Source organism: Salmo salar, chromosome ssa12 (genome assembly GCF_905237065.1).
Source record: "Salmo salar chromosome ssa12, Ssal_v3.1, whole genome shotgun sequence".
In the NCBI taxonomy this organism is placed as follows: domain Eukaryota; kingdom Metazoa; phylum Chordata; class Actinopteri; order Salmoniformes; family Salmonidae; genus Salmo; species Salmo salar.
In genome coordinates, this window is record NC_059453.1 from 52,955,497 (window position 1) to 52,982,315 (window position 26,819).

The 26,819-nt window shown below is 40.2% G+C and overlaps 2 protein-coding genes and 1 long non-coding RNA gene across 3 annotated transcripts; 2 read left to right on the forward strand and 1 right to left on the reverse strand.

The window, feature by feature from the left end:
* Positions 1-121: 121 nt before the first annotated feature.
* On the reverse strand, positions 122-11,847 carry LOC106565145 (putative GPI-anchored protein pfl2). Its single transcript, XM_045692028.1, has 16 exons — positions 11,648-11,847; positions 10,792-11,100; positions 10,135-10,197; positions 9,945-9,968; positions 9,656-9,703; positions 8,245-8,298; positions 5,078-5,125; positions 4,809-4,862; positions 4,657-4,713; positions 3,741-3,833; positions 3,560-3,578; positions 3,420-3,451; positions 3,204-3,308; positions 2,707-2,910; positions 2,347-2,387; positions 122-2,203 (listed from the first exon to the last, which is right to left on the reverse strand). The coding sequence occupies exons 3-16, from the start codon at positions 10,190-10,192 to the stop codon at positions 2,111-2,113; spliced, it is 930 nt and encodes a 309-aa protein (XP_045547984.1). The 5' UTR covers positions 10,193-10,197; positions 10,792-11,100; positions 11,648-11,847; the 3' UTR covers positions 122-2,110.
* Positions 11,848-17,519: 5,672 nt separating this feature from the next.
* Positions 17,520-18,106, forward strand: LOC123725602 (uncharacterized). The gene is made up of 3 exons (XR_006758144.1): positions 17,520-17,721; positions 17,888-17,968; positions 18,085-18,106. It is a non-coding gene; the product is annotated as an uncharacterized lncRNA (long non-coding RNA).
* A 2,918-nt stretch (positions 18,107-21,024) lies between these two features.
* On the forward strand, positions 21,025-25,600 carry LOC123725593 (voltage-dependent calcium channel subunit alpha-2/delta-3-like). Its single transcript, XM_045692029.1, has 12 exons — positions 21,025-21,098; positions 21,297-21,358; positions 21,492-21,536; positions 21,731-21,793; positions 21,889-21,959; positions 22,101-22,176; positions 22,766-22,806; positions 22,921-22,976; positions 23,102-23,219; positions 24,335-24,447; positions 24,796-24,878; positions 25,090-25,600. Exons 2-12 carry the CDS (start codon positions 21,311-21,313, stop codon positions 25,180-25,182), a joined length of 807 nt encoding a protein of 268 aa, XP_045547985.1. The 5' UTR covers positions 21,025-21,098; positions 21,297-21,310; the 3' UTR covers positions 25,183-25,600.
* The last annotated feature ends 1,219 nt before the right edge of the window (positions 25,601-26,819 follow it).

Sequence of the window (26,819 nt, forward strand, 5' to 3'; positions counted from 1 at the left end):
CAGTTTTTATGTACAGAAATGGCCAGAAAAAGGTGACATAGACAACAGTACATATTTTCTGCATTTTCTTGAATAATCAAGATCAAAATCAAATCATGTAAAATACTAACAAAGACGAGGGAATGGTTGAAGTCTATTTATTCTGCTTACTTTATTGTTTTACAGAAGAGAGCATTTCAAACGGAGCAAAAAACATAGGATTTGTATTTACTGTACCTTAAATCTCTTATAGAATAGGGATTTATTTTTTATTTTATTTTATTTCACCTTTATTTAACAAGGTAGGCCAGTTGAGAACAAGTTCTCATTTACAACTGCGACCTGGCCAAGATAAAGCAAAGCAGTGCGACAAAATCAAAAACACAGAGTTACACATAAACAAACGTACAGTCAATAACACAATAATAAGATCTATGTACAGGTTGTACAGTGTATATGGGAGGTGAGGGGGGAGCCACCCCTTTTTCAACAAACAAAGCCATCCCCCATAGAATAATCGACTATCCTGACCGCTGGGCTCAAGTGTGCATCGAAACAGAATGTAAGCTCATGTTAACTGGAAAACAATGTAATGAAGTTGTGTTCTCACACCATTTACATCTTAACCACTCCGCAGTCACTGGACTAAAAGGCTAGAATGTGTCTACAACACTGTACATTGAAGGAGCGACTGAGGTGCTGAGTAAGTTGAAATTAAACTGGGAACCTGGAAAATAACAAGTAAACATGGAGGAATTGGGAGATTTGAAAAGCATTTAGGAAATCTATATTTTTCAGTTTTGATGATCTGATGTTGCCAACAATGTAAACATTTTTAAAACCAAATGTTATATTTTGTAGCTTATAAAAAAAGTATGTGGGCAATATCAATATCAATACTTTTGTTATAAGATCGGGCTTTTGGGGTTTGATAACTTTTGCCGCAAAAATTGTTAAATTAACATTAGACTTTTTCCCCAGTTTTTTGGGGTGCATCTGGCTTATATTATAAGCATATTTCAACGCAAGATGAATTTGACCCCAAAAAATGTCTTAGCAGTACCACTTCGGATCTTAATGACTTAATTTCAATTAATTTAACTTTATTTCCTAGTTACCTGTCTTTTTTAATTATGTGTGAATATGTTATATATTTATTGATTTTGAAATTGTCTGTATCTATCGATTTTGATCACCAATATATTTTATTTTGTAAATTGTATCAAACCGTTATGGAAGGAGGTATCACACAGATGACAGAATATATATAAATACAGTATATATTTACTTGGGCATTTACTTAAAATTTGTAGTATGCCCCGGACCCCTCCAAAATCCCCCCCAAAAAATACTAACACATGAACAGATATTATGGATAGGCATGTAACACATGCCATTTGTCAATGTGTATTACAGTAAATTAAGGCAGTTCCAAGCATTTTGGGGGCCCTAAGCGAGATTTGCCCACCTCGCGGACAAAATATTTTAGTGGCCCCGCTCATGGCGGCGGAGAGAAACATTTGGAGGTTTAAAGTTAATGTCCTGCAATTCTACACATTTCGCCATGGGGCGGAGAGAACTTTGCAGTTATGAAGCTAATTTCCTGCAATTCAACACATTATGTCATTGTCGTTGAAATAATACAATTTGGGTTTAAAGATAATTTACTGCAATTCTACACATTTGGCCATGACTTATGCCATGTTCATTTGATATCCGAGTGAGAGTGACTAACAAAATCATTGGGGGCCCCTAGGGGGCCCCTGGGTAGTAATTCGGACATTACTACAAGGCTTAGATAGCTGGCGAGACTAACTTGCCTAGCAATCTATAAAATCTTAGCTGACATGGGATAATTGAGTGACTGTCAGTGACTGACATAACAAGAGAAAAACTTCTGATGCAGAACCACATTTCTAAACTGCACGTTGTGTATTCTACTATCCTACGATTTCTTTGGAGGGGGGAGGGGCCTCTAGCGGCTGCTTACTGTATGTCGCTTATAGATAGAAACGGCACTGTGGTAGATGTATTAGATACTTATTTACAGTAACATGATGTGTGATAAATAAAGGACATCCTGAAAGAAAGAGTATTTCTGTGAGACATACAGAGAGCCAGTGGTGTAGTTTCAGTGTGTCTGCAGAAGACTGTACAACCCATCAGGCTGGGCTGAGGTTGCTGGTCTGTCGGGGATTGAGCTGTATACGTGGTACGTATCAGACTAGAGAAAAGAAACAGACAGTTTAACTTCAGTCCTTTAATTCTACAGTACTGTAAATGTAATGTCATTTAAAAGGATGTAACATCAATCTGAAACTGAGAGTCGATCACAATCACCAAACACAGTGGGTGATTCTAACTTACATTGTCGTTTTCAGATGACTTTCCATTTTCTTCAAAAGGACCTGTACAACACAGAAGGAGCCTGAGTGAGTGTTTGTGTGTGTGTGTGTGTGTGCGTGGGTGTACACGTGTCAGTGTGGGTGTGGTTCTGCGTGTCACTTTGCTGTGCTTAATGTCCCTTCACACTTCTCCTCCTGACTCAAACCATCCTGTAGACGTACAGCTCTATTCTCATGCTGTAACACATTATATATAACTTATATACATACATGCTTACTGATATGACTACCTCAGACCAAAATCCAAGCCTAAACAACTTTGAGTCCTATAGAAAGCCCTACCAATGTTATGAATCAGTGGGATAGAGTTAAATAGACAAACCTAATGGTATAGATGTGGATGGTACAGAAGTGATCAGGCTGTAGACCCCTGCATTCTCTGAATCAGCCTGGAGGAAAGAGAGAGAAAGGTCCTTATTGTCCCTCAGACTGTCTGCCTGTCCGTACGAAAACAAGTATGTATCTATATCCAAGGCTATTATTTTTGCTGTACTTACATCTTCATTTGCAGATACCTGCACAGGAACTGCATCTCACAGAGAGAGACAAAGTAAGAGGTTGTGTGTCTGTGTGTGTGTGTGTGGTGGGGGGTCAGAAGAAGTGAAAATAACAGGGCTTGATGTGACTTCACACTTCTCCTCCTAACTCAAACCACCCTGGAGACTTACAGCTCTGTTCTCACGCTTTCAAGATGCTCTGACTGAAAAATGTAAGTCAGTATGGTTGGCATTGAGTGATTAAGTGTTATTGTGCTGAGGGTCCCAAATTCACATCCAGGTCAGGAAGACGGGTATAGAAGACATTCTGTTACAAACTCACCTGAGGGCAAAAACGTGGACGGTACAGAGGTGATGAGAGAATAGATCCCAGCATCCCTTGAATCCAACATGTCTGCACTGCTCATAGCTCCCATCACCAAATCACCTACAACAGAAAATAAATAAAAATTAAATTAGAATTTGTGTTTGTACATGCATGTGTGTAGTTGTGTTAGTAGTGTGTGCAGTGTTTGATGTATTTAGTTTTGGAACATACATTGGCTGTGATCATCCTGTCTGGTTGTAGGTCTGTACAACATAAAAGTATAAGAAGGTTGTGGTAAGAACATCTCATCATGGACAATACAGAACTAAAGGTTGATACAATCTGCATCATATTCACAAGGGAATTCTTACCTCTGAGAATTGGTTTTCTCTGAAAAACAAATGAGGCTAAATGAATTATATTGAATATAGTCTAACCTATACAATATGATCAAAAGGAGTTGAAAGATTAACCCATGTCAAAGGCACTAACATTAATATGAGAAGGAAAATGTTTGCAAATTATTTGTTATACAAAATCAGAAGTACTCACTGGTCCTCCTGCAGAGATAGACAGCTGTCAATCCCATCAGGAACACGCCCACTCCAGAAGCCATACACACTGCTGTCTGCCATAATTGCACCGCTGTTTGGTGACATGATGTCATCAGAAGAGTTCATTAGCTCTTAATCTAAATGTAAATACTTCAATGGTAGACAGGTGTTAGAAAACCACATTATTATTAGTCTTGGTAAACGTTTCTGTTTTCATATATGTGAGAAAAGACAGCTAGTTAGCTAAACATTTTACATTTGAGTTTGTGAAGGAATATGTTATGTTTGTGCTTTTCTAATAACCAATTAGACTGGGTTCATGCAACTGACTAATTGATCGTGACTGGGAGGAAGCTTCACTATCAGTATAAGCAATTTGGCAGTGCGCCAAGAACATTGTTTGGAAAACCGGAAGGGGTGTCTTAGTTTCAAAGTCTCAGCTTGAAGAGAAGAAGCCTCGTGAGGTATTGGTTGGTCACATGCATGAACCAAACGTTAATGATGAATTAATTATGAATAATGAATAAGCTAAATCTTGCAAATATAACTTGTCTGTTTAAGCAGTATATAAGACAACTAATGGGACTTCTCCGGCGGAGCTCCCGACCGACGTTTACTATGGTACATTAAGTTTGTTGGAACCTCTCCAGCTTGTTGATAATAAAGAATGATTAATTTAATATTGACTTCAGGTGTCACTGATGGAAATTTCTACGACACGTTATTTAGCAGAGGTTCTTATCCAGAGTGACTTACATTAGTGCATTCCTCTTAAGATAGCTTGGTGAGGCAACAACATATCACAATCACAACAAGTACATTTTCCCTCAACAAAGTAGTTATCAGCAAAGTCAGTTCTAGCAGGAAAAGAAAAGTACATTTTTGCTGTGGGATTACTAAATAAGGATACTTACACAAAACTATTTTTGGACTGTTTGAATTCACAACGCTGTCTGTGGAGCTTTGACCTCCTGTGCACATACAAGATAGAGACAGTTTGTTAACACTTAACACACATCACAACTTAGTCAACACCAATAAACAGAAATCGTGTGGCCAGACTCACTTTCAGTTGGACTCTTTGGGGTGTCAGTTGTCAAAGTAGGACTAACAGTCAAATCTGGTGCAAAGCAAAGTCATTGGATCTGGTTATACAATAAGGTATCTTAATGGGAACGATTTTTTTGGGCTTAATGGGATGATTTAATCAATCCAATATCAACCTCTTTTCTAGTAATTAGGCACATTTGTGATGAAAAAATAATACAAAGACCTGGGTTAGAAGTCAATAAGTCAATCTTTTTCAGTTTTACTAACTAAAGATGACCAACACACCTGATGTAGGATTCACTGCTGTGCTGGGGGCCAAAGGAGAGGTCAAACCTGGTGAGAAGAGATGAGAAGAGAAGTGTAAATTTGTTTCAAATAAAATAAAATGTTTTTTGTCACATGCGCCGAATAAAACAGGTGTTACAATACAACCTTACCATGAAACACTGCAGTTACAATGCAGTTTTTTTTAAGAAGAAAATATTTGGTAAAAAAATTCTAAACAATTTTAAAAAGTAACACAATAAAATAACAATAACGAGGCTATATATAGGAGGTAATTCAGGTAATATGTATATATAGGAAGGTGTAAAGTGACTATACATAGGTAATAAACAGTGAGCAGCAGCAGCGTAAAAAAGGAGGTCAATGCAAATAGTCTGGTTAGCCATTTGATTAACTGTTTAGCAGTCTTATTGCTTGGGGAAGAAGCTGTTAAGGAGCCTTTTGGACCTAAACTTGGCAATCCGGTACCACTTGCCATGCGGTAGCAGAGAGAACAGTTTATGACATGGGTGGCTGGAGTCTTTGACAATATTTAGGGCCTTCCTCTGACCCCGCCTGGTATAGATGTTCTGGATGGCAGGAAGCTTGTCCCCAGTGATGTACTGGACCGTACGCACTAACCTCTGCGGTCGGATGCCGAGCAGTTGCCATACCATGCGGTGATGCAATCAGTCAGGATGCTCTCGATGGTGCAGCTGTATAACTTTTTGAGGATCTGAGGACCCATGCCAAATCTTTTCAGTCTCCTGAGAGGGCATAGGCATTGCCATGCCTTCTTCATGACTGTCTTGGTGTGTTTGGAGCATGATAGTTTCTTAGTGATGTGGACACCAAGGAAGTTGAAGCTCTCGAACTCGCTCAACTACAGCCCAGTCGATGTGAATGGGGGCGTGCTGAGGGAGTGCTTGTTGTCTTGGCATCACACTGCCAGGTCTCTGACCTCCTCCCTGTAGGCTGTCTCATCAATGTCAGGCCTACCACCATTGTGTTGTCAACAAACTTAATGATGGTGTTGGAGACGTGCATGACCACGCAATTGTGGGTGAACAGGGAGTACACAAGGGGACTCAACACACACCTTTGACTGGCCCCTGTGTTGAGGATCAGCGAGGCAGATGTGTTGTTACCTACTCTTACCACCTGGGGACAGTCTGTCAAGATGTCCAGGATCCAGTTGCAGAGGGAGGATTTTAGGCCCTGGGTCCTTAGCTTAGTGATAAGCTTTAAGGGGAACTATGGTGTTGAACGCTGAGCTTAAGTTAACAAACAGCATTCTCATGTAGGTGTTCCTTTTGTCCAGGTGGTATAAAAGGCAGTGTGGAGACCAATAGCGATTGCGTCATTTGTGGACATGTTGGGGTGGTATGTGAATTGTAGTGGGTTTAGGGTTTCTAGGATGATGGTATTGATGTGAGCCATGACCAGCCTTTGAGAGCACTTCATGGCTACAGATGTGAGTGCTACGGGCCAGTAGTCATTTAGGCAGGTTACCTTGGTGTTCTTGGACACAGGGACTATGGTGGTCTGCTTGTTGTTATTACAGACTCGGTCAGGGAGAGGTTGAAAATGTCAGTGAAGACACATGCCAGTTGGTCAGTGCATGCTCTCAGTACGTGTCCTGGTAATCCGTCTGGCCCTGCAGCCTTGTGAATGTTGACCTTTTTAAAGGTCTTACTCACATCGGCTACGAAGAGTGTGATCTCATAGTCGTCTGGAACAGCTGGTGCTCTCCTGCATGGTTCAGTGTTGCATGCCTCGAAGCAAGTATAGAAGGCATTTAGCTCGTCTGGTAGGCTTTCGTCACTGGGCAGCTGACGCCTGGGTTTCCCTTTGTAATCCGGAATCATTTGCAAGCAATGCCACATCCGATGAGCATCAGAGCCAGTGTAGTAGGATTCAATTTTAGCCCTGTATTGATGCTTTGCCTGTTTGATGGTTTGTCTGAGGGCATAGCGGGATTTCTTATAAGCATCCGGATTAGTGTCCCGCTCCTTGAAAGCGGCAGCTTTAGCTTTTTGCTCAGTGGGGATGTTGCCTGTATTCCATGGCTTCTGGTTGGCATATGTACGTACAGATGAAGTCGGTGACTGATGTGATTTACTCCTCAATGCCATTGAATGAATCCCAAAACATATTCCAATCTGTGCTAGCAAAACAGTCCTGTAGCTTAGCATGCGCGTTACCTGACCACTTCCGTAATGATCGAGTCATTGGTAAGTCTTGCTTGAATTTTTGCTTGTTAGCAGGAATCAGGAGGATAGAATTATGGTCAATTTAGCCAAATGGAGGGTGAAGGACAGATTTGTACGAGTCTCTGTGTGTGTGGAGTAAAGGTGGTCTAGAATTGTTTTTCCTCTGGTTGCACGTTTGACATGCTGGTAGAAATTAGGACAAATGGATTTTAGATTTCCTGCATTAAAGTCCCCAGCTCTAGGAGCGCCGCTTCTGGATGAGCATTCTCTTGTTTGCTTATGGTCTCTCTTGGTAAATAATGTGGTCTGCAGCTTATCATGAGATACTCTACCTCAGGCAAGCAAAACCTCTAGACTTCCTTATTAATATTAGAGATCGCGCACCACCTGTTATTGACAAACAGACACAGACCACCACCCCTCGTCTTACCGGAGGGTTATTGTTCTGTCTTGCCGATGCACGGAAAACACAGCCAACTGTTTATTTTCCATGTCCTCATTCAGCCATGACTCAGTGAAACATAAGACACTGATGGTAAAGCGGGATTATCCACTTGCAGACAAATTCTCACCAAGCATTATGATCTGCGGCCCCTGTATTGGCGTCTCATAATCATGCGAATGACGGGGCTTTGGGCCTGGTCCGGGAAGAGACGTAAATCTTTCTCCTCCAATTCATTGAGTAATCGCTGTTCTGATGTCCAGAAGCTCTTTTCGGTCATAAGAGACGGTGGCAGAAACATTATGTACCAAACAAGTTACAAACAACGCAATAAAAAGACCAAGAATGGCAGAATTGGTTAGGAACCCGTATAACGGCAGCCATCCCCTCCAGGGGCCATTCATATCTAAGAAAAGCACAACAAAATAAAGTGAACGTACAAGCAGCTATGAATAAATCTATGAGTAAACCTGTTGGAGCTTTAGTGAATTAGAGTGAACTAAAAATGTAATTGCAAAGTAAGGGATACTTACTAGTTGGTCTCACTGTGACGTCAGTGGTCAAAGTAGAAGTAACAGTCGAAACTACTGGAAAGTTATACAAGTCAATTCTCTATCTGACTACACAAGAAGAAAGGTATTCATTATTTCTGATAGAGAACAACACAACTCAGTCAGTAGAAAGATGAAATGTTCACAATTTCATAATTTGGCATAGTATTATTAAAACCCAGACCCTTAAAAGCTTATGGTGTACCATGGGATGCCCCGTTAACATCCCACATAATGCTTACATGGATATTCCCTTCATTAATTTGTAGAATGGTCTCTGCCACTTATGATTGCCTGCTGTCTGTTAAATGCTCTACATTGGGTGTCACTCTAGTATGGAACCGTGAAATGCAGGGATTGGGGCACGACCTGAACTGGGATACCATTTGGGAAAATGTATTTGTTACCTCTAAAAACCCAGCACACCAGACTATACATTATAAGCTTAGACATAGAAGTTATGCAACCCCATTTAAAAGTTTTAAGATGAAGCTGACTCCTACTACAATATGTGATAGATGTCATATGAATGCTGTTGTAACACTAATGTTTTTGGAATGTCCTGTGTGTCCCAGTTCTGGTCACATATCTCAGATTTCCTTGCAAAAATGTGTTTCCCTGTGATGATCCACCTTTATTTTTGTTGAACTCTCAAACTCTTCATATGTACTACAACTGGTTCAGAAAATAATCATTTATGCGGCGTTAACAGCAGTAAAAAAGTTTATCCTTAGTGGATTACCCCTACAATCCTCTTGCCTCAAAAATAGTTAGCACATTTTCAAGATATTGTTCGTATAGCGCGATCAGTGGCCATGATAAACAAAGCTCTGGCAAATACTATTGAGGCATGGGATGTATTAACCAAAACTCTATCAGATATCAACACCTCTTGAACAAGCAATGGACCTACATGGTAAGGGAGTTGGGGGACGACGTTTTATCTTCTGAGAATAATATAGAATCTTTTTTATTGGAAACTCCACTTCCTTCCTGGAAATGTCTCATTTGTCTGAGAAAAGACAGTCAGCTAGAGATGGATGCTTAACCAGAACGCTTTCTGTGGAGCTTTGACCTCCTGGGCACACGCAAGAGAGAGACTGTTTAATAACAGTTAACACACAACACAACTTATTACGCCACTAAACTAAAATCATGTGGCCACTTTGGGGTGTCAGTTGTCAAAGTAGAACTAGTAGTTGAACCTGGTGCAAAGCAAAGTCATTGGATCTGATTATACAAAAATGAAGGTATTTAAATGGGTTGATTTAATTAACGAGATATAAACCTATTTTTTTAATAAGGGGAAATTGAGAGTAAAAACCTGGGTAAAATAAATCTAGTCTATTTGTTTAGGTCCTATCTGCTAACTAGAGAAAGATGACTAACACACCTGATGTAGGGTTCACTGCTGTACTGGAGGTCAAAGGAGAGGTCAAACCTGGTGAGAAGAGATTACACAAGAACACACGTAAATTAATTTAAGATCTAAGGTCATTCAAATAGCAGAAAGAGAGAAGTACACGACACATTACCTACATATCAGATGGACTGAAAGTACACAAATCTGGACTGAAATTACAAGCAGCAATGAATGGGTCAATTCATAAGTTGGATGGAGCTTTAGTGAATTAATGTGAACAAAAATATACATGTAGGTTAAAATTAGTGGATCTACTTACTGGAAGTTGCTGTCACTGTGGTGTCTGGGGTCAAAGTAGAAGTAACAGTTGAAACCAGTGGGAAGCAATATGATTACACAAGAATAAGGTATTACATAATGTTGGTCTCTTAATTTTACAGGCCCATATTCTAAACCATTGACTGTACAATTTGTATTTGCAGAGATGGAAATTTAGAGGCCCAACACACCTTCTGTAGGACTCACTGTTGTGCTGGGAGGCAAAGTAGATCTAGGACCTGGAGTCATACCCACTGAGAAAACACATATTAATGAAATTAGCATTTTATTAAAGATCGTATTAATGATTATCATGTTGTTGTTGGCCTTTTTAAATTCCTTTATGACTTGTCTTTTCAAAGTGGGCAAAGTAAGACTATAAAAATCACTACGGACAGATTGCTTCTAGTCCTGGTAGATTATATTTCTCCTCATTATAGAGATGATAAGACCAATTCATAATGTGATAAAGTCTTTCAGGACAGATAAGGTGTTGATTGTTGTTGACAGTTTCCTAGAATGAAGTCACCATGTTATCTAACAGCAGAAGTATAACAGCGCATAGATATGATCTAAACACTGAACCAGTTCAACAAAGAATTTAAACTACACAACCTGGGACTCAACACCAGATCAGCCTGGGATCTGGCCCAGAATAAGGCTGTGTGGAGATCCATAAGTCAAAGTGCTATGCTCCAAGGAGCGAGCGAAAGTGAGTGAGTGATTGAGTTAGTTAGTGGTGGAGGGAGGGTCAGAATTAATATAGTCATATTAAACAAATCAAAGGGTAGTCAGATCATGAAGACCTGCAGCACTGATAGATTCTTAATGTATAGATAATGACTCACCTGTAAAGTTGTACCCATCACTGCGTGGAGAGAGAGAGTTTGGTCCTGAGCTCACTCTGTAATCACAGCTCACCTCCCTACTCCTCACTGACTGTAGACTTCTAAAAAGATCATTCTCCTCCACAGAGAATTGACAGAACCAGCATTTGGAATCTGTGTGTTTCGTCTTCCAGATGTGTGCTTTTATAAGATGCTTACTCTGCTCTCCAACATACAGGTTACAGGTGGTGTCATAACTGACAGAGCCAGGAATTAAACAGGTGATGATGAAGTTCTCTTTCAGACTGACTGTAATATTTGGTTTCTGACCTGTTGGGAGAGGACAACGACTTAATGAAGGACAAGGCACACTATTCTGCATATAAAAATATACTGTAGAGCCTACAGTCTTTCACAATGCAAGTTCAAATCATGATGGTCATAAACATGACATGGACTTGTGATTTGTTTAACTATTTTGAATTAACTTGGACTGTGATTTAAAAACATTAATTAAAATTAATTGATTTGTTCAAAATAAGTTAGCTATAAATTAAGTATTTGTCCAATGGGCACAGACGTCAGTTCCACACCTAGTGTTGATTTACATTTGATTGAGTTGTCAGATAATGTGAATTCAAAGTGAAATCAACAACATTTCAGCCATGTCATTAGATTTAGGTTCAAGTTGGGTGAAAAAAGACCAACATTCCCAAAATTATTTTGGCAAATCCAATACATTTTCCACATTGATTTAATGTCATCAGAAGAAAAACTATTTTTTGTTGAAAAGACAGTTTTTGCCCATACTAACAAGTCTGCACTTAAAAAATGTACATATAATACATATTTCTGTATTTTTATGGAAGTATCTTACCTATAATAATGTATTTATCACTGCGGGGAGACAGAGAGTGTGATCCTGTGTTCACTCTATAGTCACAGCTCACATCTCTCTCCAACTGCAGATGCCTGAACAGATCATTCTTGGTAACATTGAAGGTACAGAATAGTTTGGATAATGCTGTGTTAAATGTCCTGACCCAAGCCTCTTTGTAGGCCTGAGTCTGGTCTCCAGCGTACAGGTTACAGCTATGACCATCACTGACAGACTCAGGAAGTACACAAATAATGGTGATGTCATGAGAAGATTCGTCATTGACACTAATGTCTGGTTTCTGCAGTTCCCCTGTGAGGAGAACACATCAATAACTGTCCATACTGTAGGTTCATGAGAAAACAAACCTCTTTCTGTACTAGATAAATAAAAGAGTAAGAAACAAATCGTTTGTATATGTTAACATGACATTACATATTCCAATCTGATTCCAGTGAGCCAATCAGATCAGTGTATTCATAAAAATAATACTATTTTACCAAGAATAGTGATAGGCGCAGGATGACTGTGCGTCGATGGATAGTGAGTCTCTACTGTGTAATGACATCTCAGTTTGATCTCAGCAGATAAACGTTCACCTGCCCACGAGAGCAGCTCAGCCCCTGTGAGTGACCTCGTACAGGGTGAGGGTTTAGGATCTCTCCCCTCTGTGTAGAAGTAACACCGAGACACAGAGACAGATGGAGGAGTCTGACAGCTCAGCTGAACTGAGTCTCTCTCTCTGATGACTGTAGAACTCACTGTCAGCCTGGGCTGAGGGAGGTCTGTAATATCAGAATCAGAAAGTAAACCACTTTCAACAGTTTGCTAAAATACATTGCATGAAATAAACCCTAAAATCTAAAAGTGCATAACTTCATCTCTTATTGCTTCAGTCAGTATTTAAAATGTATATTATATAAATAATATACAATAATCCGGTGTGTTAATCTTGGACCAGAATAGAAAAACACTGGGGTATAATAATACATAAACTACCCCGCTTACCCAGGAGAGTGACTGAGACAGGGTCACTGTAAGGAGAGTAGATAGACATCTCTACAGCATTGTAGATACATCTCATGTTGACCTTGGTGGTTGGACCTTGACCTGCCCATTCAAGCAGCTTGGTCCCTGTGAGTGACTGTTGACAGGATGTGTTTTGTTGGAGATGTTGTCTTTCCTCTATGTAGAAGTAACACTGAGACACAGAGGTAGATTGAGAAGTGTGACATCTCAGCTGAACTGTGTCTGTATCCCTGATGACTTCAGGACTCACTGTCAGCTGAGGAGGGACTGTGAGTTCAGAGGGAAATAGTATGTCAATCTAATATTCAACGGATTACTATGTTCATAAAATCCTCATGTGTAACAGACCTGAGCATTTCAAGAACATGACTCATCACTTCAAATTAATTCTAGATTTTAAAAAGACAGTAAATCCTTTTGTGAAACAGTAAGTCGTTGAAATCAGAATAATATTGTTGCAGGTTAGTGCATTGTTGCCGAATGTATCTCAGAACATGTTAAGATTCAAAAGGAGGGTCATGTTTACAATTATGTAAATAACCTGCTTACCTTGGACAGTGACTGAGCCAGGGTCGCTGTCAGAGGATGGGGAAAAACTACCAATAGCATAGTAGAAACATCTCACATTGACCACAGCAGGTGAACGTTGATCTGACCACGAGAGGAGCTCAGTCCCTGTGAGTGTCTGCCGACAGGATGGTTTAAAGTCTCTTTTCTCAGTGAAGAGATAACACTGAGACACGGAGACGGATGGAGAAGTCTCACAGCTCAGCTGAACTGAGTCGCTCTCTCTGATGAAAGCAGGACTCACTGTCAACCTGGGAAGAGGAGGGCCTGTAAGATCAGAAGAGAGGAGTATTTAAAATGTTTGACTTGTTTTGAGAAATTTACTGACAACCATTCAATTGGATTTAAATATGCATGTCTATTATAAAATCAAGTAAATCTATCAACATTTAATGTTTAAAAACAATTATCTTCATGCTTATTGAGACTAAAGGATTTTGATAATAAGGCCCATTCCTTCATATAATGATAATATGTGAAATATATATTGTTTTAAGTAATAGCTTATTACAACATACATAAAAATATTCCAGACTGGGCTGAGGAAGATCTGAGAGGACAGAGGAACTGAGTATTTTGTTACTGGTTTGGGAAATGTACTGTCAGCCGTTGAACATAAAACAATCACACTTTGTTTTTTCAAACCCTAGATCTTTGAGAATAATTCCCAGCGATAGTATGAGAAATAAAGGTGATATAATATATTGCTTCATGCAACGGCTCTTTCCAAAAGACAATAATAACGTATTTCTAGAGGACCAACTGAGCAGTAGAGTGTTTGCAGTGTTTACAGCTATAGACATTTGTTTTACCCTGAATTTGGACATATACAGTGAACTTACTTCTGTAGGTTCACTGTATATGGATTTAAACTGCCAACCTTCAGCACTGTATTTTATTAACCATTTATCCGTAATTCCTTTTGAATTCATAGTGTCAGATGGATACGTTATCAGCTAATGTTATGTTTGAATGATAAGAATAAATACCATGATTATTATTATATTTTTACTGGGTAACTAAAAACTCATAATAATGATACTGACCTTGGGCTTTGATGGATTGGAAGGTGTCTAGCAATTATAAAATAGGTTATCGTCTGACATTCAAAAATAAAAATTATACATGAGATGCCTGAACACTTCACACAAGTTGTTAAAGTAGCATAACCTACTGTAATGCATTAATGGGGATCAATCAGTGGTCATTCATTTCTGAACAAAATGTAAAATAATGATAGAGAGAAATAAATAAGATGATGAAAGGAAGATTCAAGACACTAATCATAGCCATGAGATTCAGATCTATCAAGAGTTCCTAAAGTAAAATAGTAAAAAGTAAAAGACTAAAAGAGGGGATAGAAGAAGAGGAATATCCTGTAGCACAAACAGATGATGAAACTGTAGAAATGTAGAAATAACTCACCAAAAAGGAGGACGACCAAGAACAGATGACCAGCCATATCATGGATGAACAATGCCATTTGTTAGACAGCTACATACTGTTAGTCTGACTTCACAGTAAGGTGTGTCTGAGTCAGAGGATTGTTTGAATAGAGACGTAGATGTGGAGCTTGTTCACAGCAAAACCACAGAGAGCAGAAACCTAAACACCAGACTCATACAGCAAGTGTGAGCTAATGTTGCAGAAGTAAGGGTATCTGAATAACAGAGTAATTTATCGGTCATACACTCTCCTCCATATGCATTTGGACAGCGAAGCCAAAAATATATATTTGTCTCTATACTCCAGTATTATAGATTTGAGATAGAATGTTTGTGACAGTACAGAATGTGACAGTACAAAATGTCCCCTTTATCTTAGGATATTTTCATAAAGTTTTCATTCACCTTGACTTATTATTATAATTATTATTATTATTGTGTTACAGCCTGAATTCAAAATGTATTTAAAAAAAACATTTCTCACCCATCTTCACACAATACCCCATTATGACAAACTGAAAACATGTTTTTGTAATTTTTGCTAATTTATTGAAAATGAAATACAGATATATCTCATTTAGATAAGTACTTAAACCCCTTAGTCAATACTTTGTAGAAGCACCTTAGGCAGCGATTACCGCTGTGAGTCTTTCTGGGTCTCTAAGTATCTCAGAGCTTTCCACACCTGGATTGTGTAAAATTTTCCCATTATTCTTTTCAAATTTCTTCTTGATCTATCCTCAGTTTTCTCCTATCACAGCCATTAAACTCTGTAACTGTTTTAAAGTCATGATTGGGCTCATGGTGAAATCTTTGAGCGGGTTTCTTCCTCTCCGGCAACTAAGTTAGGAATGATGCCAGTATCCAAAGTGTAATTAATAACTTCTCCATGCTCAAAGGGATATTCAATGTCTGTTTCTTCTTTTTTTACCCATCTACCAAAAAGTGTCCTTCTTTATGAGGCATTAGACAACCTCCCTGGTCTTTGTGGTTGAATCTGTGTTTGAAATTCACTGCTCGACGGACCGACCTTACAAATAATTAAAGAGATGAGGTAGTCATTAAAAATCATGTTAAACACTATTATTTCACACAGAGTGAGTCCATGCAACTTATTACGTGACTTGTTAAGCACATTTTTACTACTGAACATATTTCGGCTTTCCATAACAAAGGGGTTCAATACTTATTGACTATTTTCTTTTAATTTTTTTACATAATTCCAATTTGACATTATGGGGTATTGCGTGGAGGCCAGTGACAAAACATCTCAATTTAACCTATTTTAAATTCAGGCGGAAACACAACAAAATGCGGAAAAAGTCAAGGACTGTGAATACTTTCTGAAGGCAGTGTATGTTTTACCGTTTAGAAATAAAATCATTTTATGTATATAGTCCCCCCTTTTGAAGAAGTCACAAGTATTTGGACAAATTCATGTATAGTGTATTAAAGTAGTCAAACATTTAGTGTTTTGGTACCATATTCCTTGCACGTCATAAATACATCAAGGTTGTAACTCAACAAACCCGTTGGATGTATTTGCAGATTGTTTTGGTTGTGTTTAGGATTATGTTTTTCTCAATAGGAAATGAATTGTATCCAACCGTTATGGAAGGAGGTATCCCACAGGTGACATAATAGTAAATGTAATTGATAAGGTTTTTTTTATGAGGATATAACACCAATCTTAAACTGAAAGTCATAAAACACATTGAGAGAGATTTTTTTTTTAACCTTTTTTTAACAAGGCAAGTCAGTTAAGAACAAATTCTTACAATGACGGCCTACACCGGCCAAACCCGGATGACGCTGGGACAATTGTTCCCCGCCCTAAGGGACTCTCAATCACAGCCGGGTGTGAAACAGCCGATGCAGTGCCTTAGACTGCTGCGCCACTCGGGAGACCCAGAAGTGAGAGAGAGAGAGAGAGAGAGAGAGAGAGAGAGAGAGAGAGAGAGAGAGAGAGAGAGAGAGAGAGAGAGAGACTTTAATCCTCTAGTCAGTCTCTGTGAAAACAATACTATATATAATAATATAACAACATAATGTGTACTGTACTTACATGTTCATTTGCAAATGCCTGTGTATCCACATCAACGTTACCTGCACATCACAGACAGAGACAATTCCATGAGTAAGAGGTTGTGTATGAGTGTGTGTTTGAGGGGGGATCATGTGTATATTACATGTCTACATTGCATGTGTGTTACTTAGTCGAGTTTGCCCTATTGCGTTGGTAACATCCAAATAGAAAAAGTGCAAGTAACCACCCTGCAGATCTACAGCTCTATTCTCACGCTCCACAGATGCTCTGACACATTCATTACTGTTTTAAGTGTCATATATGTGTTTTGATATGGTTGATAAGGTTAGGCCCAAAGTTTAAGCATGTACAGTAGCTGTGCACTTGCAGATGGTCCCGAGATCTGAGGGACAATCCTGAGGGCGTGAACGTGGACAGTACAGATGGGATCTGAGAATCGATTCCAGCATTACCTGAATCCACCTGTAGTAGAGAGAGAGGGAGAAGAAGAGAGAGAAGAGAGAGACTTTTTATCCTCCAGTCTAACAAACTGTCTGTCTATTCTAATCTCTAACTCGTGACATGGACTGCACCCTCCTTTGTATCACAGGAAGTGATTGTGGGTTTTGTGTCATTCTGAGGTCTACACATGTCCAATGCAAGATGTAGGTTATTTGATTCAAAATAGTTTATTCGACTAAACGCTGTACCTACTTAAGAACATGTTTACAAGGTTAAACACTAATTAATGTATTGGGAAATGATTTCAGGTGAAAAACATCTGATTTGGTAATAAACATAAATTACGATATAAATTACCATGGCTTTCTTATCCAATGGGTTTTGAGAAGGAGACAAGGAAAGAGGACGCAAGGAGTATGCAGTCGAGATCGGTCTTTGCCACTGTCTGTCACTGTCACTGTGTTCCATCTCAGTAAAGAAACAAGAAGGGCCCTAGCCTGATGACCACTGTGGCCATGCCTGTGTTCAGCACCAAGAACGAGACCGTAAGTGTGTGTGTCTGTCTGTCTGTCTGTCTGTCTGTCTGTCTGTCTGTCTGTCTGTCTGTCTGTCTGTCTGTCTGTCTGTCTGTCTGTCTGTCTGTCTGTCTGTCTGTCTGTCTGTCTGTCTTTCTGTGTTATACTCACTCATTCTCTCTTCTCTCCTCTACAGAAGAACCAGGGTATTCTCCTAGGGGTAGTGGGCACAGACATTCCTCTTCAGGAACTCATGAAGATCATCCCTAAACACCTGGTACTGGGTTTTCTAACCCATGTTTATGACCCATTAGATGCCTTGTCATTTCCTGTTGTACTGTACTCTATTTCATGTAATGTAAGTATCTCTATATATTGTTTTTGTGCCTTCAGCTGGGTATCCACGGTTACGCCTCTGCCATCACAAACAACGGCTACATCCTGACCCATCCGGACCTGAAGCCACTGATAACACACTGTCTTTTAAAACCCACTCATACACTATGTCCCCTGCCTAGGGTTGTAAAATCAAAGGTTTCCTCAGAAATAATGGTTAGAGGATTCAGGATTTCCTGCTTATTCCCTCCTTTATACCAGGAATCGTCGAAGCAGGATTTCTGGAAAACCTGGGAATTCTGGGAAAGTTGCCTGAATTTTGCGACACTACCCCTGACCCTAACCCTGTCCCTAACCCGAGCCTTGCCACAATGCACTAACCCTAACCCGCACAGCCTTTACACATACCAACCTCTGGAGTGGTTAAACAGCTACAGTACATTGCAGTTTTCCCCTCCCCAATCAAACTCCTCCCAGAGAGTCCTAGCAAAATTATTTTGTATAATTTTTTTGAACATTTTAATTGAAAACAATCACAGTAAGGTACTTAATTGTTACCCAGAAATGATTTGATATTAAGATACAAATGGCTGCCTTTAAAGACATGTTCCGGAACTTTTGCGACTACTAAGCGACTACTTCCCCGCTTTGGGACGGATGTGTCAGTGTGTAGTTCATACATGCATAATCTATGAGCAGAATTACTGTCTTACCTCAATTAACCACAAAACCCCTAGTTTGTTTTTCTGGAAGCTGTGCTGCACTATTTTCCCTACATTTTCCCCCACGTGGGTCAGCCTCCTAGCAATTGGTGTTCTAGCCAATGAGCTTCAGCCCCTCACCATTTGAGGGAACACTAGCAAGATGCACACACAGCAGAGCAAGAGAGAGAGAGAGAGAGTGCAGTGACATGTTGCATGTACAGTATGTGTACATACGGTGCATTAGTAAAGTATTCAGACCCCTTGACTTTTTCCACATTTTCTTACTTTACAGACTTATTCTTAAATGGATTTAAAAAAAGTTTTCTCATCAATCTATCCACAATAGCCCATAACGACAAAGTAGCTCACTCTCCCTTATTTGTGATTGAGTGTCATCTGTAGCTTATTTTCCCCACACCCCTCTCAATAGATCTCTTTGGTTAACCCTGTGTACTATATCTCTGTGGGTTACCATGGAGATTCAGTGTATCTGTGTCTCTGATATAGGGTGTAGTTGGCCTCTTCGCTCTGGGAGACCTGCACACATTAATCTGGTCTCCTGTCGCTGAAGGCGACATCCTGAACCCCGAAAACATATTTACCAGCCTTCTGGTTTATCTATTTCTGAATAACTTTTCCTGTCACCGAAGGCAAATCTATAATCCAGAATGCCTTACCAGTTTTTACAGACTATACACTCTGTGAAAAAAAAACCATTTAAATCCAACTTTTCCAGAGTTTACCAAATTCACACCATAATGCCTGTGGAAGGCCGTACCTATTCACTGACAAACTCATAGGAGGGACAGCACGAAATGAGATGCAGAGACGTGACTTCAACAAAAAGAAGGACACTGTAATCGGTGTTCTTCTTTCAACTCTCCCCGGGACCGTCCAAACAAAGGCCAGGGTAATGGCTCTCAAAAAAATAATATAAATAATAAAATAACAGTTGGTGCTAAACCTATAACAGGGAATCCTACTGTCCTGGAATTCATCATAGTCTCTGGCTCATAACCACTCTCCCCCCTCTGCCCCTTCAGGGAGCACAAACAATAACCAGTCAATTGGCCTCAGGTGAGCTCATCAGTAGTGGCTGTACTGTGGCCCACCTCCAGCAGAGGGCGCAGTCGGACCACTTGACCCAGCTGATCCCTCACACACCCTAAAGCCAAAGGTTTGTTGCCAGCTGAGATCACATGGTAATCTTGCATGGCGACTACTACGGAGTATGGGGACAAGGGAGTGACTTTTGGAAAATGTGGATTTAAACGTTTATTTTTACCATAGTTCACATATTTTATAGCCCGTACCGATCGTTAAGGCATTCCGTATTATAGATTTGCCTTGTGACGGGAAAAGTTTAACGGAAATAGGTAAATCAGAGGGGCTGATAAATATGTTTTCGGGGTACGGGATGTCGGCTGCACTGACAGGAGACTAGATTAATGTGTACAAGTCTCACTGAGCAAAGAGGCTAACTACACCCTATATCAGAGACACAGATACACCGGATCGTCATGGTAAAACCTATCAGAGACACACTGAATCGCCATGACAACCCACAGAGATACAGTACACAGGGTTAACTAAAGATATCTATTGAGTGGGGTGTGGGGGTGGAAAATAGGCTACAGATGACACTCAACCACAAGTTAGGGAGAGTGAGCTACTGTCTATTAGAGAAGCTGGGTTGTTGTACAGCTCATCTCTCTCACTGCTGTCTGTAATTAATGTGCCCCACTTTCTTCCCACTGAGGGAAAGAGAGGATCAGGATCTCACTGTTGTTCCCTGTTGTCTACCAGCCTCTACCTTCCTCTAACTGCTCTCATCCCTTAGTCTGTTGTAAAATATCCCTCCTTTACTGTCACCTCCCCTGTTTAATACTATATCCTCCTCCAACAATCCCTGTCCCCAGAGGTTCTGTAGTGCTAGTACCAGAACAGGTTTTTATTTCATAAGAACACATCCCTCTCTCTGTGTCAGAATCACTTCTAACATCCTGGTTGTAGACTACTGATGGGATTCCATCACTGAGTGTAGTGCTGTGGGTTGCTATTTCCTGCTGAAGGCTGTGGGTATGGCGCCATCTTTTGGCTAGAAAATGATTATTCCCTTTTGTTTCTGTGACTTGGTTTTCCAGCTGTGATTATGCTGAGGTGCTGAGGGTGGAATGGAATATATAGTGTATTTTATAAGATCTATTGAAATAGTAGGAATTGTTATTTTCCATTTACACAGCATTTGTTGATTGAGGCTAATGTCTGTTGATTGAGGCTAATGGTCAGGAAATGAGAATAAGAGCGTGGTTTTGGCCAGCACTGCCATACAACTGCTGGATGACAGGAAGTCACCTATTGTTGCTTGTAAGCTCCCTGAAAAGCCCCTAACTTCTCCTAACTTCTCCCTAACATAGAGAGCTACTGTACCTGTTATAGGCTTGTAACTATAAATCCCCCTCTGAAGACATGTGAAGAAACTCTTTAATACATGTTTAAATCCTCTTCTAGATGAACAGTGTGCTGACTGTGTTCTGTTTGTGTTTTTGTTAAAACCCACTATAGCCGTTGGGATTCAGATGAAGCTGGATTTCTTTCAGAGGAAGTTCTGGACCGCTAGTAGACAGGTAGACACACACACACACACACACACACACACACACACACACACACACACACACACACACACAATATCCAGTGTTGTGAGACATGCTTTATGGATTATTCTAATAATTTATTCATCTTATTGATTCGATCCAGTGTGCTGCTCTGGATGGGAAGTGCACCATTAGCTGTGATAATGAGGTAAGACCAGACAGTAGCTATCTGTCACTGACTCATGCTACTTCCTGTTTCTTAGCCCGTTGTCCGTGTCTCAGCTTTTCTACTTCCTGTCTGTACTGTCTGTGACCTTTCTCTGTTTCCTCTCAGTATTGAATTATTAAATGACGTCATGCTTTGAAGATCTGAATTAATATTCCTTTCTTTCTATCTAACAGGACATCAAGTGTTACCTTATAGACAACAACGGATTTATTCTGGTCACAGAGGACTACTCTCAGGTACCATTAATAATATACTAAATATGTGTGCGTGTGTGTCCTGTAGCTCCCCTGGTTCTTAGTATTTGCCTTTAAATAAACATCTTCTTCCTCAGACGGGGCTGTTCTTTGGAGAGGTGGAGAGTGCTGTTATGAACAAGCTGCTTCTCATGGGCTCCTTCAAAAGGTTAGAGGAGAAATCATGTTACAGTCATTACCCTGAAACACACACACACACACACACACACACACACACACACACACACACACACACACACACACACACACACACACACACAATGAATGGTCTATTTTCTCCTCTCTCTAGGATCACTCTGTATGACTACCAGGCTCTCTGTAGAGAGTATGCTGGCAACAGTGACAGCGCACGCTCTTTATCACATGTAAGTACTGCCCCTAAATATTGTCACATGTAAGTACTGCCCCTAAATATTTTCACATGTAAGTACTATCCCTACATATAACATGTAAGTAGTGTCCCTAAATATTTTCACATGTAAGTACTGTCCCTAAATATTGTCACATGTAAGTACTGCCCCTAAATATTGTCACCTGTAAGTACTGCCCATTTTCACATGTAAGTACTATCCCTCCATATTATAACATGTAAGTACTGTCCCTAAATATTATCACGTCTGTACTGTCCCTAAATATTTTCACATGTAAGTACTATCCCTACATATTATAACATGTAAGTACTGTCCCTAAATATTTTCACATGTAAGTACTGTCCCTAAATATTGTCACATGTAAGTACTGTCCCTAAATATTTTCACATGTAAGTACTGTCCCTAAATATTGTCACATGTAAGTACTGTCCCTAAATATTTTCACATGTAAGTACTGTCCCTAAATATTTTCACATGTAAGTACTGACCCTAAATATTATCACGTGTACGTAGTGTCCCGAAACTACTCATCAGACTTACATACATCCAGTCAATGCTAATTATTTAATGTCTTCTCTCCCAGCCCTTCTCCATGGTGAAATGGCTCCTGACCAAACTTGTCATGTGAGAATAATAAAATAATCACCTTGATACGATAAAATGAGATGCACTGATTATCAACCACAGTACATATTATTGTATTATTATATCAATGTATGTTTGTGTTTTCCTCATCAGTTTCCTGCTGGAGTTCAACCTTTACAGCTGGTGGCATGTTGATCTCTCAGTCAAAGGTCAGTGTGTGCAAGAATATAACTTGAGGTGTGTGTGTGTGTGTGTGAGTGCTTGCACACATGCATGTGTGTGTGTGAGTCTTTCGTGTCTTTATTATGTTAAGATTTACATGTCCCATTTCCAGCCCAAAGGTCGAGGGGAAAGACCATGATGGTGCCATGTGACACGGAGTACCCTGCCTTCGTCTCTGAGCGTACCATCAAAGAGACCACGGGAAACATCGACTGTGAGGGCTGTGCCAGGTACTTGTAACAGAGTTCCCTTACCTGTGTATTAGGCACCAAGAAACTCACTTAACCTGTGTGTTGATGGTGTATACACAATACAGGGTAATTCCATGCGTTAGTTCTGGGATAGGCGCCCCGCTAGCGGGACAACTTACTGTGAAACTGGAGGACGCGCAATTCAAATAAATAATCATAAACATTATGGATATTAAACATCTAGGTACATACAAGCGTCTTATATCAGTTGAAAGCTTAAATTCTTGTTAATCTAACTGCACTGTCCGATTTACAGTAGGCTTTACAGCGAAAGCATGCCATGTGATTGTTTGAGGACGGCGTCCCACATCAAAATATTTTGCCATCCGGCACAGGTTTCATAAATTCACAAATAGCGATTAAATATTCACGTACTTTTTGAAAATCTTCCTCTGATTTGTCATCCAAAAGGTCCCAGCTATAACATGTAGTGTCGTTTTGTTAGATAAAATCCTTCTTAATATCCCAAAAAGTATTTTTAGTTGGCGCCATCGATTTGAGTAATCCACTCGTTCAACATGCCAAGATAGGAATCCAAAAATCTACCCCTAAACCCCTTTGTTTCAACAAGTCAAAATACGTTTCTATTTAATCCTCAGATACCCTAAAATGTAATTAAACTATAAACAAATTTCCAAGTCTGTGTCCCTGTAGTAAAACTCATTATTCTTACTCGTTTTGGAAGAAACAAGCCTGAAACCTTGAACAAAGACTGACACCCAGTGGAAGCCATAGGAATTGCATACTTGGAGCTAGATTTCATTATTTCTCTATTACGTTCCATTGTAATAGCATGGGCTCTCTCAAAAAAAACACATTTCCGGTTGGTTTTTCTATGGATTTTCTCTTACCATATCTATTGTGTTAGTCTCCTACATTGTTTTAACATTTATACAAACTTCAAAGTGTCTTCTTTCCAATGGTACCAATTATATGCATATCCTGGCTTCAGGGCCTGAACAACAGGCAGTTTACTTTGGGCACGTCAGTCAGATAGGAAGTGGAGAAAATAGGGCCCTAGCCTTATGTTAAAAGCATCAACTGAATCAACTCAACTCTCTCTCCCTCCCCCTCTCCCTCTCTCCCTCCCTCAGATCTTTTGTAATTCAGCAGATTCCCAGCAGTAATCTCTTCATGGTTGTCGTGGACAACAAGTGTGACTGCAGCTCTGCCCCCCTGGTTTCCATGGATCCCATCGAGATTATGTATATCCTTTACTAACCCTCAATAAGTTTGAGTGTATTTTTAGTACAAAGCTTTTGTGAGTGTTTTTTAGTATAAATGTTTTGTAAGTAGATGGGTTTTGTAAGTTAACTGTAAGTGAACTCTGACAATGAAGAAGCTATTCACGCTCTCAGAAAACAAAAGTCTAAGTTCAGAGGTATTAATAGATTTCTCATACATGTAGGTATTTATGAAGCGTGCATTACGGTTTGGTTTTCTCATCATGCTGGAATGATGTTGCAGAAACGGTCACCACAGTATCAGTTAAATGTATCTGAGGTGTCTGAGGTGTGGTTCATCATCAGTATTTCTATCCTTAACCCCTCTGCACACAATGAGTCTCTGAAATGTGATAGGCTGAAGTTTCAGAAAGACAGAAAGCGGCCAGAATCGTGTCATCCTTTTCACCCCGAGGTACGCAGTGTGTAGATATGTGTGCGTCTGCATCACAATTCTGTGATTACACGGAAAGTACAAGAACGCCTGTTTATGAGTGTATATTAACATGACATTAAGCATATATGTGACCATCTGTATATTGTCTGAAGCATATAGATATATAGTGTATGTATTAATTCATTTCTATGGTCTGAAACTCCTGTGATGCCCCATGTGTCTGATGCAGGAGAATGCCATGGAGTGTGGAGGAGCAGCAGGCCTCTCTGCCCCCCTTACAGCAGCACTGCTCCCCCTACTGGCCACTCTCATTAGCAGGTGACCACACCACCCTTGAGGCCCACCGTCCTGGACCCAACACTGGACCTAACACTGGAGAGATTGATAGACAGGCGCACCATCAAATGCTGACAACGCACAGGGAGCCTCGCCAACAAGAAGAACTTGCTCACAACTAACTGAGTTGCTTATTACCAACAGAGAGACAGACCAATTGTAAAGCATCTCCCTGACCAGCAGAGAAATAAAAAATTTGACATTGTTCAAGAGAAACAGAACAATATTCCAAGGGGAAAACAATATGGACATTAGACAGAAAAAAAGATACCTGCGAGCAGCAATGAACGGGTTTCACAGGATGACAGAAAGGACACAAGATCAGTTAGATAACAAAGCCAGCCCTCTATGATGTAGGATCTATCTTCCTTTATGTGCAGTCAGTAAAAGCATTACCATGTTGATTGAAATTTCAGTTGGTTCACTCCACATTAGCGTTCCTAAATACTTCAATACACTCTCACAGCTGTAGTACGCTGACTGCAAGCGGCAGGACAGGATTTTACAGAATAAAAGATCCACTTTTCCCTAACATGGGCAACGATATGTGATTATACAGATATACTAATCACAATATTTGACATAATTTATTTGCATGAGACAAAGTCCACTTGATCAAGAGTTATTGCTCTAGTATCATATGGTGGCACTGGTGACGATGATATCTATAGTGCCACCATTTGGTCTGGTGCAGCCATCTAAGGTTGCAGTGACTTTATATTCACATAGCTTCTAAGGACATACATAAGGTTTACATACCACATTTCATTGCCCCTTGTCCATCGGCTCAGTTCTTGTAGCCAGTTGCCCATGGTGGAATTATCTGCAGGGCTTGACATTAACTTTTTCTGCCACTTGTCCTTCAGACAAGTAAGACAGATTTTTTTTACTTGTCCGAACGGTTAAGGAGAACTGGCCAAAACCTCCCTCTGTTAAGGTGAGTGCAATGCAGATAATTGCAAAGGCTACAAGTCCAGCGTTCATCAAAGCACAGCTCCCCTGCCACGACCTGCCTGCACTCTCGGCTCTGTCTTATATCAGTTTCTCAGAGTTTTGGTCAGAGTCTTGTAAGCAGGCACAGGTGTGAGCAATTAGTTAATGATTTAGTGATATCTTCCCTTACAAGCTGTCCTACAGCTTCACCACACTATCCCCATCCTGGGTGGAAAAGACAATCCCTGAGTTGTTCCAAAGCCATGTGGTACCTTTGGACTACGCTGGTGGCTGCCAGTCTTGCACTGGTCATGCTCCCCGAGACAGTTGGGCTCCCGTTGACCTTCCTCCCACTGAAAGAGATGCTGCTGGTGCTTCCCATTGCTGAAGAATTCCGGAAGTACCGTCTCATAGATGCTGGAGGTCGGATGACGCCTATCGTGTGCTAGATGCAGCTGGCAACAGCAGCCCTGGATGCAGAACATCCTCTCTCCGGGACAATCCACAGCAGACTTGAACCTCGGCCTGTGATAACCCAACTGGGTCATGGGTTGACCTCCAGTCGGCGGGAAGGCCTGCGAGGTTGGGCAGGAAATCTCTCTCTCTCTCCCACCCAGCCGGGTCGTACTGGAGTCTCTGCAAATGATCAAGGAACAAAGGGTTTGAGTTGTTTGAAATGCACCACAGTTT